The 14,991-nt window shown below is 40.8% G+C and overlaps 1 protein-coding gene across 1 annotated transcript; it reads left to right on the top strand.

Moving 5' to 3' along the window:
• Positions 1 to 1,339: 1,339 nt before the first annotated feature.
• Positions 1,340 to 13,695, top strand: plekhd1 (pleckstrin homology domain containing, family D (with coiled-coil domains) member 1). The gene is made up of 13 exons (XM_032546310.1): positions 1,340 to 2,189; positions 4,305 to 4,398; positions 4,481 to 4,570; positions 6,032 to 6,108; positions 6,215 to 6,306; positions 6,384 to 6,436; positions 7,166 to 7,260; positions 7,348 to 7,441; positions 7,854 to 8,062; positions 9,196 to 9,328; positions 10,757 to 10,901; positions 11,484 to 11,627; positions 13,331 to 13,695. Exons 1-13 carry the CDS (start codon positions 2,035 to 2,037, stop codon positions 13,483 to 13,485), a joined length of 1,536 nt encoding a protein of 511 aa, XP_032402201.1. The 5' UTR covers positions 1,340 to 2,034; the 3' UTR covers positions 13,486 to 13,695.
• Positions 13,696 to 14,991: the final 1,296 nt, after the last annotated feature.

The following is a 14,991-nucleotide window of genomic DNA, read 5'->3' as shown; positions in this document are numbered from 1 at the left end:
GTGGGTTGCTCGTCTGTCTGTATGGTGTTGATGTGCCACTGTACTCGCTCACAGCAGCGCGTCTGCAAGCTTGTATGCTCCACACGCCGACCTTACTCCACCAGCTCAATGGAGTATAAAAAAAAAAGAAGTATGTGTATAAATACTTTTACCTATATGAATTTCTTGTCTTTTTTTTTCTTCTCTTTTACTTGTTTGAATTATTTTGTGGTTGCAGACTACAGTTAAGCCTGAAATCGTCCACATCTTTCAGAAAGTTACTGTTAAAACGACCTTAAAGGGGCAGCATTGTGTTTTCCAGCCACATAGGCTACACATTTTATAGCACAATCAAGTAAGTCTGTTACCTTCGGTTGCTAAAATTGCCGTATACGTCAAATAAGACTTAAAAGAATTCGGATTGGTAATTGAACGCCTTGAAATCGGTCCTCTTTAAGGAACTCCTGCTCTTTCTGAAACTCCACCTTCAGGAATTTCGTCACAGCGTCGCTCCTCTGTGAACCCTTTAACAACGTGTTAACAGGTGTTTGCTAATTGTGGCTGGCTAGTCTGAAGGAGCAGAGTAGGGGAGTTTTCAATGCTACTTTCACCCAGGCGTTTTGCCCAGCTGAACGGTTGCTATGGGAGATTAAAGGATTTCTTAAACATGCAGGAAAGAATTAAGGAAATGCTAAAGGTGTGTGTTTGATGAGGGAATAACAATACATGATGTAAAGTGCAAAAAGTTGATTTTGCATAATTCTGCCAAGACGTTTGTCTCTGATTGAAATTCAGTGACTTTTGAAGGGCAAACTGTTTACTACGGCTACGTATTAGAGCTTTTGTAGATAGAAAAAAAACATGTAAAATTACACAATTTTTAAAAAACATTTTCTAAAAATAAAAAATGAGCATTTCTGAGGCTATAATGTCAAAGAAAATTGCTAGAAAAAACTCTAATATTTTGAGATTATTCTCAAAAGTTACAAAAAGCAAAAAAAAAAAAAACTTGGGAAATTTCTGAGTTTTAAAAATGTCGGACATTTTTGACTTTTCAAAATAAAATACATTCTAGAAAATGTTGAGATTTCGAGCTTAATCTCAAAGTTTCTGAGTGTGGTTTTTATTATTATCATTATCATGTTCTACTCCTTGGTTTTCTACCTACATTGGCCCTGACACGCAGTCGTTAGTTTATGGATCCAATTTCGGCGGAGGGTCAAATTACAGGACTTCGAAGTCACACCTGAAAATGTTGACAGTGAATCACAAAATCACGGGAAACGACATTAAATTGCATTTTAACATGATTTTTTTTGTTTTTGTTTGTTTGTTTTAGACAAAGTTATATAACTCTGAGACTTTTCCTCTCTGTCCTCTCTGGACGCTCTCTGCGCGGCTAATGCGTCTCACCGTCCTGGATGCTAAACCCGAGAGCCGCGAGGATCCGCATAATCCGCCGCCCTGCTTCCCACTCAGACACATGTGCTGGGAATTAATCTGATGCTGATGACACTGAAGCTGCATGTCATGCCTCTCCGGTCCCTTTTACTAGAAAGTCCTGCCATACAAACATTTGTCCTCCTCACCACTCGCTGCTTCTGAAACACACGGATGGAGCAAATGATAAATGAGAGAAAGAGCCAATAGGTCATACCTGCCGGTAGCTGTAATCTGAATAACAGCTTTTACTGGCCGGACTGTATCGACCGGCCTCAGATTTAGCAACTCATTCCTAAAGCTTCCCTCCCTCCCCGATGTGCCCAGGATGCGGCGCGGCTCTGTCCGCCTCCAGCTGATGAGCGTATTGGCAGCTGCATCATTCCGGCCTGCTGGGTTATCGGGATTTGCCTCCTGCCCGGGATCGAGGCTGGACGCGCCTGCAGGATCTCTGCGTGTTTGTTTCTGATCGAATGCTGTTGGACTAATTGTTATTGACAGACTTGTGCGACACTTTTTTTTTTCTCCTTTTGTTACATCTATATCTACATTTATTATTTTATTTTATTATTTTTGGCCCCACCTCCCAGGGCAAGGGGAACTCTGCAGAGGGGGATGTTCTCGTCTTCATCCAGACACTCTTTGCTGTCACCCTGGACGTCCATGGAGCAGTCGGACTCCGAAGCGCTGGACATCAGCACCAAGGTGCAGCTGCACGGCGTGCTGTGGAAGAGACCCTTCGGACGGCCGTCGGCCAAGTGGTCCCGCAGGTGAGTGGAGAGGGCCGTGTGCACTGTAAAAACAAAACCAAAAACAAAACAAACAACAAAAACAAAAAAAAAACCCCGTAAATCTCACGGTATACCGTAACTCCGACAGTCGTGGCTCCCAGAATTGCACCGTAAAATTACCGGTGAAAACATTTTATTCTTTCACGGTTTGACGGTATTGGCATTAAAAAAAAACAAAAACAAAACAAAAACATTTTACAGTTAAAAATGATGCTGGAGTCGATGTTTTTGCTGTAAAAGCAAACGTTTTAGCTTAAAGGTGGAAAAAAGTCAAATGTTTTCCCCTAAAATGAACACGAAAACAATGTTTGTACAAATGTAAAAATGTACAAATCACAAATTTCACCGATTAATTTATTAACAGCAACAGTAATAGGGTTTCCTCGCACATTACTGTTTATCATGGATATATATATATATTTTTTTTTACAGTGCGTGTCTCTCTCTCTTGTTCTTTACTTGCTTTTCTGGGTTATTTCAGGTAGTTGGCTAAATCCTGCATCCGCACTGCATATTAAGGCAAGTCGAAAGCATCCGAGTGGATCTAAAAAATTATTTACTTAAAGAAAATCCGTCACTTAATTTGAATCGAAACGCTATGTAAAGTAAAAATCCTTATTTTGCTCCAGAAACGTGTGACTGCAAAAACATAAAATCTTATTTTTGGTCTAGTTTCCAGTGCAAATATATTTGGAATAAGACAAAACTGACTTGCAAGTAAATTTTCAGCACGATCTTAACTCCTTAATATTGACGAAAAGCACTAGTTATTACTGAAATAGTCTGTCCATGGAACAAAGTATTTTAACTTATTATAAGGGAAAATATCTTGTTCTGTGGACTGATCACTTCCAGCTAGTACGTTTTCATCAATACTAAGGTATTATTGACTTAAAACAAGCTCCTATATTGTGCTGAAAAATTACTTGCAAGTTAGTTTTGTGTATTCAAGACATCTGTGTGTGTGTGGGCTCTTAAAAATGTTTTGTTTTAATTTCAAGAGATTGAGCTAATAAAAATTAAAAAAACCTTTTCACTTTTCAGCCATAACGTTATAGCCATTGTTACTTTGTAGTATTTTGCTAAATGATATCTGATAACAGTTATTAAGTTGTTCTATTTTGACTTCTTACATTGTCACAATTTAACAATGTAAAGAGAGACTGGGTAAAAAAATAGCCTCAATGAAAAGATTCTAATGGCCCCAAATAAATAAATAAATAAATAAATAACATTTTAAGAAGCTGCCATGATTCCCATGGTAACCGGAGAAGCTGCAGGGATACACAACTCAAGTTGAAGAAGGCTTTTGTTGGAAGGAAGCCATAAAACGTCCCATTTAGACATTTTTGGGTCAACGACTGTAAACATACAGCGCGATCTGTAACGGAACGGCTTAAATCCCAGCATAGTCATGTGTTGGAGTGGCCTAGTCAAAGTCCACAGCAAAATCCAATTGCTCTCTCGCCAAGTGCAGGAGTTTCAACTAAAGGGCCTAAACTGGACTTGTGTGGTAAGGAGAGACTTATGGCCAAAACACAGGAGATTATTTACTCTTGAGGTAGAAATGTCATTAATGGAGGTTATGGTGTTGGTGCGGCACATACGCGTTAGCTTCAAGAGATTACTGTTAATCTGATATTTTTCTAAAGCGCATGCTTTTTACTGCTTCGTTCACATTCTAAGGCGTTCAGATTCTCATTCCTAAACTGTCGTTCTGCTTCCATCGTGCTTCGTGGTGTTTGTCTGTTCACTTGCGACGACATTTCCTTTCAGATGAGATGAAGAGCTCAAAGAGTTTGATTTAGCGGTGCTTGCTAATGCTCAGAAAACAGTAAAGGAGTTGGAATTTAAAGGAAAACTCCTTTAAATTCAATTTAGACGAATAAAGGAATAGATTCCGTCCATTTTTTCTTTGTCTAATGTCGCTTGAAAGCAAAGTTTTGTGCTTTTTGCCGTTCCGTTCCGCTAGCAGAGCCGCCTAGCAAGGCTGCTGATGTTGGCGCTACGAGAGCGTCGGCGGATGTCGTTTTCCTTTCGGCCCCCGCGGGGGTTTCACTCACTGCTGCTTTCATTGTCTCCTCGGTACAAAAGATTCTTCATCATCAAAGACAGCTTCTTGCTCTACTACGCAGAGAGCGAGAAGAGGAGCTTCGAGAGCAACAGGTACTTCAACATCCATCCCAAGGTGAGCGAAACGCCCGGCGACGGCCACCGCCAAGTCTCTGAGTTTGTCCTCCTGAAAACGCTCGGTCTGTTTTCTGTGCCAGGGAGTCATTCCTCTGGGAGGATGCGTGGTGTCGACCAACGAGGACATGGGGATGCCCTTCGCCATTGTGGTCAACCTTGAAGATTTTACAGTAGGTTTGAGTTTTCTCTGTAATAGATAAATGCTCCTGTGAGTTGCCTCAGCACCGTTTGGCCAGTTCCTATTACAATTGATTGGGTTTATTTAAACAGTTTGATTTCCTGGTACCTACATAATAATAGCATAAATACATGCAATTCTCACCAGGGCTGAGGTCGGAGCCAACCCAGAGCCTGCCTCGGCAACATTGCCAAGCAACTTTTAATCTGTGTTTTTGGTTGTTATCCTGCTAGATGAACCAGTTGCTTCCACGTTTTCAAACCGTCCAGCCCAAAGCTGTCGCCGTAAAAGTCTAGAAAATTGATTAGGATGATTAGTGAAATCATGAACTTGACCGTGGAGTAAATTCAGTTTTTCATCAACATGGGCTGACCAGGTGCGTCTTCCAAAATCAGCGGCTTTAAGGAAACGTGCATCTGCAAATATTGACGGGCCGAATGTCCTCTGGAGAAAAGGTTTACAGTTAGATTCATTTACGTGTCATTTTTACCTCATTTTTGACGACATTCTACACCAGGACATCATTTGCGATGTCATACTACTGTATATACTGTGTCTCATTTCAACCCATTTTTGTCATCATGGTATATTATCTGTGATTTTACCTCATTTTGGACAAAATCATTGCTACATCATTGGCGACGTACAGTATATACTATATCTGATTCGGCCGCATTTTTCACGTCATACTAAACTTAGTGTGGTCCTTTTACCTCATTTATCTCATCATACTATTTATCATTTGGCCACATTTTTGACTTCATAATATGAAATATGATAATATGTGTCAGTTTACCTGATTTGCGACATAATGTGCTATGTGTCCTTTGGTCTCATCCTATACTTTGACCTAGTTTCAGTGTTTTACTATACAAACTTTACCTAATTTTTGACTTCATATTATATTATTTCTCATTTTGCCTCATTTTCGACATCATACTATTGGTCATTTGGCCTATTTTTTAACATATTGGGTGATTTGACCTCATTTTTGACATCATTCATTGTTCTGGTAAAACACCATTTTCTTCCCTAACAAATAAAATGAATTATAAAGTTTCTCTAAACAAAATTGTCCTTCGAAAAAGCAGCTAGCTACGACCAAATACACCCGACTGAAGACTTTTGACATCCAGTTTATGGTAGAAAGAAAAAAAGAGAAAGACGATAAATTATTCAAACGGAAATTATTGAGCTTGTTTTAACTCATCATGCATTTAATGGGTTTATTGTTCATTGGCCTACTCTCACCTCGCTATTTTAACTTTTAAGAGTTGACGCAAATATTTAAATCTCCACCTGATTTCAGAATAATAGTTTTAAACAATCTCTCCGTTCCCGGACGTCCGTATTTTACTACCCCACCAAAGACAAAGACAGAAATCCAATGTTTATAATCTCGAAGCCATTAGCGACACAAAGCTGATGCTGCGTGCATTACGTCCACCCCCAGGGTACCGTCGTCCTGGCTGCTGAGTCTGAGGAGGAGCAGGTCCAGTGGATAGAGATGCTCCAGGAATCAGGGAAAGTGTGAGTATCTAAAGGCCCTCTGCAGGAATCGAAGTAGTCGATAAAATTACGTCGGGGGTTTTGAATCTTTTCCTCCTCTTTGCAATTTCTTCACGCTGACGGACAGCACGTGGAAGAACTCGCAACTCGGGGAGGCCATGATCGAGAGCCTGGAGGCCCAGGGGCTGCAGCTGGCCAAGGAGAAACAAGAATACCTGGGTAAATATGGGAAAGCTCAAGTGAGTAAGTAGAGAAAAGGATTTTTTTTTTTTTTAAATGTGTTTGTTTTCTTAAAGATAAACTTATGGAGGAGACAGAGGAGTTAAGTCACCAAAGAGCACAGAAGGAGGTGAGGTCCTTGTTACTCATGTCGGGGGACACTTAACGCTGCAGTATGTAACTTTGATTTTAAATATTTGATATGTAAAAAAAAAAAAAAAAACCCATAAAAAAACATGAAGACAGTTAAAACTGTCTATATGTTGTGTCAGCGTAATATGGGACAGATAATCTGTGAATCTGAGCTCCTCCTCCTTCTCCCTGGGCTGCTAATGCCGTCAGAAGGAATGCGCCGCTCTCGGTCCAAATGACCAATCAGAGGCGGGGGGAGGTCCTAGCGCTGTCAATCACCCCCGTGAATGTGCTGTGAAATGTGTTAATGGCGAAGAAACAACTCACCACTACAGGAAAGCCACTTATCTGCTGACTGTTAGCCTTACTAGCCACAGCTAGCTAACATTGCTAGCTAAGCATTAGCATTCACGACAGGCATTGCTGATGGGAGAAGCTGTACTGAAGCAGAGATCAAGGAGGGGAGGAAGGACAGAAATGTATGTGGGAGAGCAGCGTGCACACGCTCGTGATTGACAGCGCTAAGATCCGCTTCCTGGCTCTGATTGGTTGCCTCTAGTTAGCGCTGAGAGCACCAGGAGACGGCAGAGGAGCTCAGTTGTTTTTCTCGCACAGTTATCTGTCTCATAACGTACTGTCACAGCATAGTGACGGTTTCAACAAATAGGTCAAATTTCTTATTTTTATAAACGTTACACGCCGCAGCTCTAATTATACATCTCTGCAGGAGCTGGAGCGTCTCAACCAGGTCCTGGAAGAGGAGAAGAGGAAGTTTGAGGAGGTGGTTCTGGAGCTGAAGGCGGAGCAGGAGCAGATCAAACTGTAACTAGCTAACGGCTCATTTCGCTTCAGGATTTTCCAGAGCATTTGTCTGAGCGCGTTGCGTGAAAGTGCTTCTTGCCGTTGCAGAGACCTCGATGACACAACTCAGTCCCTGAAAAGTGTTGACCGGGAAAAAGAAGAGCTGAGTTGCTTAACAGATACGCTTCAGAAGTCCATAGAGGTATCTAGTTGTTTTCCAAGATTTTCACCGCAACGCAGTAAATTCTTTACCTCATTCTTAATATGTCTGAGCGCTTGAGAGCTAACCATACACACAGTCAGTTACTTCCTCCTGCCAAGGCTTTCCAGATGCTCTCATCGTGTTCAAATGAACTTTTAACCCCATACATGATGTCCTGAATCATCGGAGTGTTTTAGAACCTGTTAGAATGAAGCATCCCTGCAAGAACCATGACTTTGACTTTGACATATCAAGCTTACAAAGTTGGACAGTGATTGATCGCGATTAACCACGGCGCCAGAGTGCGATTAATCTGATTTACATTCCTTAATCGATTAACAGCACCGGTAAAAACCAACGCAACAACCAGAAGCCCAGTGTAAACTATAGAGATGTTGCTGTTTGTTTTCAGGAGCTCTCCCAAGAGAAACAGCGGAGACTTCTGATGCTGGGGGTGAAAGGTCAGGAGGAGAAGGAGGCGGACCGAAAGAGTTCGGGGTCAGCGTGCGAGGACCCCGTGGACGGAGAGGCCAGCCGAGACCCGGAGGTGCTGCAGGACCTGCGGCACATCGAGGAGCAGATGAAGATCCTGCTGAAGGAGAAGGAGCAGGCCGACGAGAAGTGAGCTTCCCCCCCCGCATGTTCTCCTGTCGTAGCAGCGCCGGTCCGCGCTAATGGTACAGTGGAAATGTGTATTGATCCGAAGGCAAGCAGCTCATTGACGAGGCGCAGTAAGTGGGGATATTACAGGTTGCTGCTATCGACTGTGAAGCACTAATGCTCCACGAGCGGGTCGGGCCGGCCGCTTTACGACTCCCCATCAGATTCATGTCTTGCTGCGTAAACGCGCCGGGGCTTTTCCTCTCGTGTCCACGAGATCGCATTGATCCCCGCTCGCATGCCACGCATGCGAGTCAAACGCTTTTTAACCCCTCCAGAACTAAAAAGAAAAAAAGTCATTCAAGTGGTGTGAGTTTATATTTTAAAAACTCTAAAAAAAAAAAAATAATCACCATAAAAAAATGAAACAAATTGATTTGTGAAGTCAGAAATAACTTATAAAATGATTGCAGATACTTTTTCTTTCTTTGCATGGTAACACTCCTCGTGTCTATCAGAATGGACATTCAATGAAGAAGAAAAAAATCCTACAATTTAATGGTAGAAAGTATTTTCAAAATCTTCGTCCAAACTATGACTAACCTGACTTTGGATCTTTGTGACCAGGAGAGACGCTGACTGACACAAGAAATAAAAAAGTCAGGAGTCATAAGACTATAACACTTGCCAAGCTTCAGATCACTGATAAACGTCTTTATCATCCATCTTTGTTGAAGCCAAGTAGCGTGTGATGCTAACCAACCAATAGGCAGGCGCTGAAGTGTTAAGACTCCGCCCCCCTCATTTGCATAAACAGACCGAAATGCATAGAGAAATCGAAAAGTAAGAACGCAAAAAAAATTTCTTGACAAAAACAATGCGTGTATAACAAAAAGGAAAACAATATATATATATATACTGTATATATAGTATATATATATATATATATGTTTCTGCTTTTATTTTTTAATTATGTCAGTTTTGGTCCTCCATACCACCCAGAAGCTTTACTCAAGTAAGAGTACCTTACTCATACCTCATAATAATATTACTCAAGCAGAAGTAAAAAGTACTTTTTGCTCGGCACATGTAATCTACTTTATTCAATATGACTGTAAATGAGCTGAGTTCAGTATTTCTTGCTTTCTGTTCAGGCTGAATGACAACGAGCAGCGCTCCAAGCTGCTGCAGCAGGAGAAGGAGTACTTCTCCACCCAGGCCCAGACGCTGCAGCAGTCGCTCTCTCAGCTCACGGTGGACAAGCAGCAGACTGAGGCCGAGCTCAAGGTGACAGAGTACACAGGGCCGGCCCTGGGTGGCGCGGGGCCCAGAGCCGAATTAGATTTGTGGCTCCTTTCCTTTATAAGAACCCCCCTCCCATCCCACTAACGGCGTTTCAACACAGATTTGGTGGAATCTGGGAGAAGGGGCGGGGCTTAAAATGAGTTTAGCTTAAAATCAATCAGTGATTATGTTTGTGGAACAAACTGAGCTCAAACACAAAGGTTACGTGGCATCAGATTGTATCTATGGCAACACAACAAACAATCAAGATTATTCATAATACTTTTATAAAATAAACTTTCTTTCAGCCTTGAAGGGGCAGTATTACGTGTTGTCCAGCCACATAGTATCATTTTGTAACACAGTCAAGTAACTATGTTACCTTTATTTATAAAATGCTATATATATCAAATATGTTTTAAAAGAAATTTAAAATTGGGCCTGTGTCTCTTTAAGAAACTCCTGCTCTTTCTGAAACTCCACCTTCAGGAAGTCATCACGACATCGCTCCCCTATTAACCTTTTAACGTTTTGCTGAGAAGCAGCATTGCGCACAGTTCCACCAGGTGATTGCTAATTGCTGCTAGCTAGTCTGAAGGAGCTGAGTGTTGGAGGTGTTGGGTAAGGCTGTGAGGTGGCAGCTTGGAAACTGCGGCTAAGGGGAGGAGCTTTGTCCTCAAAGGCGGGGCTTGGTCCAATCAAGCATGTTGTTCAGCTGAATGATTGCCGTGGGAGGTTAAAGGATTTCTCAGACATGAATGAACAAAATCAAAGCAACACTTCAGGTTTGTTTTTAGTGAGAGAAAAACATTTTACCATGATGTAGAGCTAAAAAAAAGTTGATTTTACGTATTACTGCCCCTTTAAATAAGAAGAAATAAATCATCTCTGCTAAAACAGTCAAATCAAGTTCTCATTAAAACAAATCTAAACATTTTTATCTACAAAACAGATGAAACACTGAGTTCCTTTAAATCAATGCTAAAAACCCACCTGCTTAGAGGTGATGTTGATTCTATACATTTTATATTCCTAATAGACTATATGTTTTTTTTATCAATAATTAATTACTTATCTACTTTTATTTAAGAAGAATAATAAAAAAAGTATTTTTTTTCTATTTTATAAATTTTATTTAATTTATAATATAGTTGTTTTTTGGGGGGGGGGGGGGGGGGGTTGTTTTGTTTTTTACAAAAAAATCACTTTTGGCAAAAAAAAAAGACTTAGGCCATTACTTTGGGACGGTGACGATATTTATCGATATAATATGATATAGTATAATGTGTTTTTGTTTTTTTTTTTTAAATCAAATAATTATTTGAAACTACAGTGAAAGTGACTTTGTTTCAAATACATTTATTGAAAGAAACACATTCAAACGGGCTTTTCCATGTCGGTACTGATGGCGGCTTTGCTTTGTGAGGCCAGGCGGAGATCCAGTCGCGCATGGAGCTGGAGCAGAGGCTGAAGCAGGCGGAGGAGGCCCTGCAGGACCTGGAGAAGGGCCTGAACTCGGTGGAGCGGACCAAGGAGAGAGACGAGAAGATGAAGGGGGACGTGACGCAGCTGAGAAGTGAGTGTGTTAGCGATTAGCGCTTGTTTACATAGCGTTCGCTAATCTCACTTTGTGCTAACGAGCTGCATTAGCAGCCCAGCTGTGTGAAGGTCGCAGAGGGAGAACTCTGGTCACTGCAGGACGGCCGTATTAAATGTTTACAGGCATTTAGGACGCTGATGTAGTTAAATGTTAGCTGTGTTAGCTATTATCCTCTGAACAGGTAAAGGATGCTTACTTGTATGATTGTGAACTTTTTAAAAAATTTTTTTACATAATCTTCCACTTCTTAATGTTCTTGTGTCATTGCCTGTACTGCCACCTATTGTCCAACCAGTGTAAATTCATGGAGCCTTAATTCAATTCTCAGCAGCTAAAAACTGACGGGATATTTCACTCGTCTTCGTTTATGTCGAAACCCTTAGAGGTTAAAAACAAAAGAAAAAAAAATCTAATTTGGCAGCATACAAATAAAAACTGATTTGATTTGACTGATAAAATAATATTCGCCCTTGTAGGGAAATTTTATTTAAACATTTAAATAGAACAAGTGTGTGTGTGTGTGTGTGGGTGTGTGTGTGTGTGTGTTCGTTCACTCAGAGTTCTTCGAGGAGTGCATCTGTGCAGCGGAGATCGAGGCGAAGCTGCCGGCCATCATGAAGAACGCCGTTTACCTGCACAAAGCCGCCGCGCGCAGGATCAAGAGCTGCCGCGTCCAGAGGAGAGCCTCCAGACGCCACTGGTGTGAGTGTGAGCGTCACACACACTCCACTCACGTTCTAGTGGTCGGTTTCACAAACACAAATCTGACAGCGGTGGCTATGAATGGCTTTCCTGCTAAAATTGGAAAAGAGAAACCAAACACTGCGCGGGATTAACTTGAACTCGGTGAAACACGGTGGTGGCAGCGTAGTACTGTGGATCAATTTGACTGGCAGCCAATCAGGATGAGAATGACATTTAGCTATCCATAAATTATGTTAACATATATTTTATAGTAGTGATTAAAAACCATGTTGCCTTTTATAGTGAAAAACAATTACAGTTACAAATTCATGATTAAAAAATGTATTTGATCTTTATTTTAATTTTTTTTAATGGATCTTCCACAATATAACTCTGACTTAAAATGATAAATGATAACGAATCGACTAATGATTTAAATATAAATGATGCTGATTTTTGGCAGGTTTTTTTCATATGATAAATTGATTATCACAGAATGATACTAAAATATACAAGTAATGTTGTCTTTGTCATTAAGTTGGAAACTATGTGCTTTTAAAAAAAATAAAATAAAATTTCCATAAATGTCAACATCCCACACAAGAAAACGTATCCATCATCTTTTCTGCAAATGTTTTCTGTTTATTTTAAAACATCACAAAAGCTAGAAAATTGGGATTGTTTAGAAAACATTTTTTATAGTAGAAAAAAAATGGAGTTACCTTTAGTGGCTGCAAACAAGTTTTATTTAGCTGGACTGAGAGCAAACGTGGCTCTTAGGATGGTAAAGATTATTTAGATCAAAGCATATCCCTGTGTTAGAATGGTCCAGTTAAAGTCCAGACCTAGATCCACTACACGAGCCGCAGCAGGACTTTAAAACCGACGCTCCGTACTCTGAGCTATCAAAGAACGGGCAAAAGATGTGCAAAGCTAGTAGAGGCGTAAAAGACTCTCAGCTGTAATCGACTCAGTACGAACGGATGCCAAACGTTTCAGGTTTTCCTCCGTAAAAAAACATTTATTTATTTTTATTTTTTCCTACAGCACACTGAGGTTTGTGGCTGAAACGTGAGGAATGCAGAAGAATTCCCGGAGCCGACTTTAAGGTTCCCGTTTAACTTTAAGGTTCGTCCCTCAGCAGGATGAGGGTAATTAACGTCGGCTTTGTTCTACAACAAACCGTTTGCGGGAGTTTGTTTTTCTTTTTTCCAGCTGTTGGATGATATTCTAGACATGTCATTTTTAGATGTTGCAAGCGACATCTATCTTTACTTTTTCTTGCTGCCGCCGCAGTCAGAGCGGGATGGCAGAAAAACGGCTCCACATATCGCCGCGTTTGAGCCGTTACTGTTTGGGTTTTTAAACGACGGCGGACGTGCGTTCCGTCTTAATCTTCAGAAAATCTTTTCGCCAATATCGATGCTTCCCGGTCAGTCTCCCGCTCTGTCCTCGGGGGCTTTCCCAACAGACAGGGTGAATGTGATTAGCAATATTTCAACAAATATTGTGGAGAGAAACTGGGACAGAAAACATCTGTGGTGAAAGTGTAGCTTCGGCTTCACCCTGACGATATAGTGCTAGTTTTACTTCTAACCTTTAGAAATCAATCAGAATATTTGTGTCTTATTTGTAAAATGTGAGAATAGAACCGCTAAATATTGTGTAAGAAAAAAAAAAAAAAGTCTGTTTTTTCTGACGAATGGCTTTGATTGTTGCAGTGAAACACTCCAAGTCGTTTGCTTTGGCCGGTTCGGACGACGGCATGGAGGAACTGCGGGCGACGGCGCGGCGGCTGACCTCTGACAGCAGCTTCAGGGAGAGCGTGTACAAGATCGTCGTTCGCAAGGAGGCCGCAAACACCACGATAGACTGAGCGGATAGAAGAAGAAGAAAAAGAAACAAAAGCAAATCAGAAATGATCCTTTAGCTTTAATTCCGTCAGCACAGAAATTTGGTAAAAAGATCCTGATCCCAAACCTTAACGTACACACACACACACTCACACACACACACCTGTTCACCGACGGTTCCAAGTCACTGCAATAATCTGACAAGATGAATTAAATAAATTTTAGTCACATAACCTGTTTGGTTTTTTTTGTTTTCTTTGTTGCACTTAAATGTTTCGGTTTACTGAAAAATGTCTAATATCAGACAAAGTGAACCTGGAAAAACAGAAAGAAAACTAGTTTGTCATGTTATAACGTCATTTATTTATAGGAAAAAAAACAATTGTATTTCCGTCACTGTGGACGAACGTATTGCTGGAACCCACTCTTTTCTACGAAACTGCTCTTTTTTAGCCACATGCTAACCTTTTTCTACAGCAGCCATAGAAATAGAACTTAAAGAGAACATTTGTCTTCTTAGATATTATTTGATCGCTAAAATCAAGGCAGTTTTTATTTACATGGTGCCAAATTACTTTCGCTATAAATATTATTTAATTTTAGAAGTAATGAGCGAATACAGAGAACGCTGCCATATTTAAACTGTTTCATCTGCCGCATCTGGCAAGTTGAGGAGATTGGTAATCTTTATGTGGCCAGAGATGAAAACGAGGTAAACACCCGAGTTCGAAATGTTGTTGCGCTACCTTGTGCCAGACAGGTTGTAGTCCATAAGTTCTTGATCTTACGTTCTTGTCCAGCTGTGATCAGGTGTTGGTGTGGACAGTCAAACTGAACCGGAAAAAAAAAAAGTGGTTAATCGCACTGAATTTGGAAATATTCGGCCCAGGTTAGCTTAGATAGCTTATTTAGCGAAATCAGCATCCTTGCAAACATTTCAATTGTTATAACAATGCTACAAATATCAAATGTGACTTAAAAGAAGATCCTGCTCTCTCTGAAACTCCGCCTTCTGGAAGTCATCGCTACTTTGCTCCTCAATTAACGAAGTAGCAACATGGCAACAGGCGTCTGGCTAGTCTGTAGGAACCAAGTGGGGAAGCTCTCAACGATAGGTCCACCCGGGCGTTTTGCGCAGCTGAATGGTTGCCATGGGAGATTAGAAGATTTCTCAAACATGAATGAAGGAATCAAGGCAACACTCCAGGTATGATTTTGATGAGGGAATAACATAAAATGATGAAAAGCGAAAAAAAAAAAAAAGTTGATTTTACATAACTCCGCCCCTTTAACAACAAGCCTCATAATTATTGACTTCCCTAAAAAAATCTCTCTGACATGAATACAACTAAAATATTTAACAATGTGCACTTCCTTCCTCCAGCAATGCGTTTAGGAAAGCGTGATTGGTCAGTTGTCGCTGTCCTTCGTGTCCCGTTGGTTTAAACATGACGTGACTCAGCTGCCTGCTGTTTAAGCCACTGGCCACTTCCTAGAAAATGACCCATAATTGTCCTGCCGGTAAACAT

This window comes from Xiphophorus hellerii, chromosome 19 (assembly GCF_003331165.1).
Source record: "Xiphophorus hellerii strain 12219 chromosome 19, Xiphophorus_hellerii-4.1, whole genome shotgun sequence".
NCBI classification, from domain to species: domain Eukaryota; kingdom Metazoa; phylum Chordata; class Actinopteri; order Cyprinodontiformes; family Poeciliidae; genus Xiphophorus; species Xiphophorus hellerii.
Note: the sequence above shows the minus strand (reverse complement) of the source record. Positions and strands in the feature narration are given on the sequence as shown.

Excerpts from the sequence above, each read along its gene's own strand:
- plekhd1 (XM_032546310.1), top strand. The coding sequence starts at position 2,035 with ATGTTCTCGTCTTCATCCAGACACTCTTTGCTGTCACCCTGGACGTCC. Across the intron at positions 9,329-10,756 it reads AGACTGAGGCCGAGCTCAAG|GCGGAGATCCAGTCGCGCAT; the intron begins GTGACAGAGTAC and ends TTGTGAGGCCAG. Across the intron at positions 10,902-11,483 it reads GGACGTGACGCAGCTGAGAA|AGTTCTTCGAGGAGTGCATC; the intron begins GTGAGTGTGTTA and ends TCGTTCACTCAG.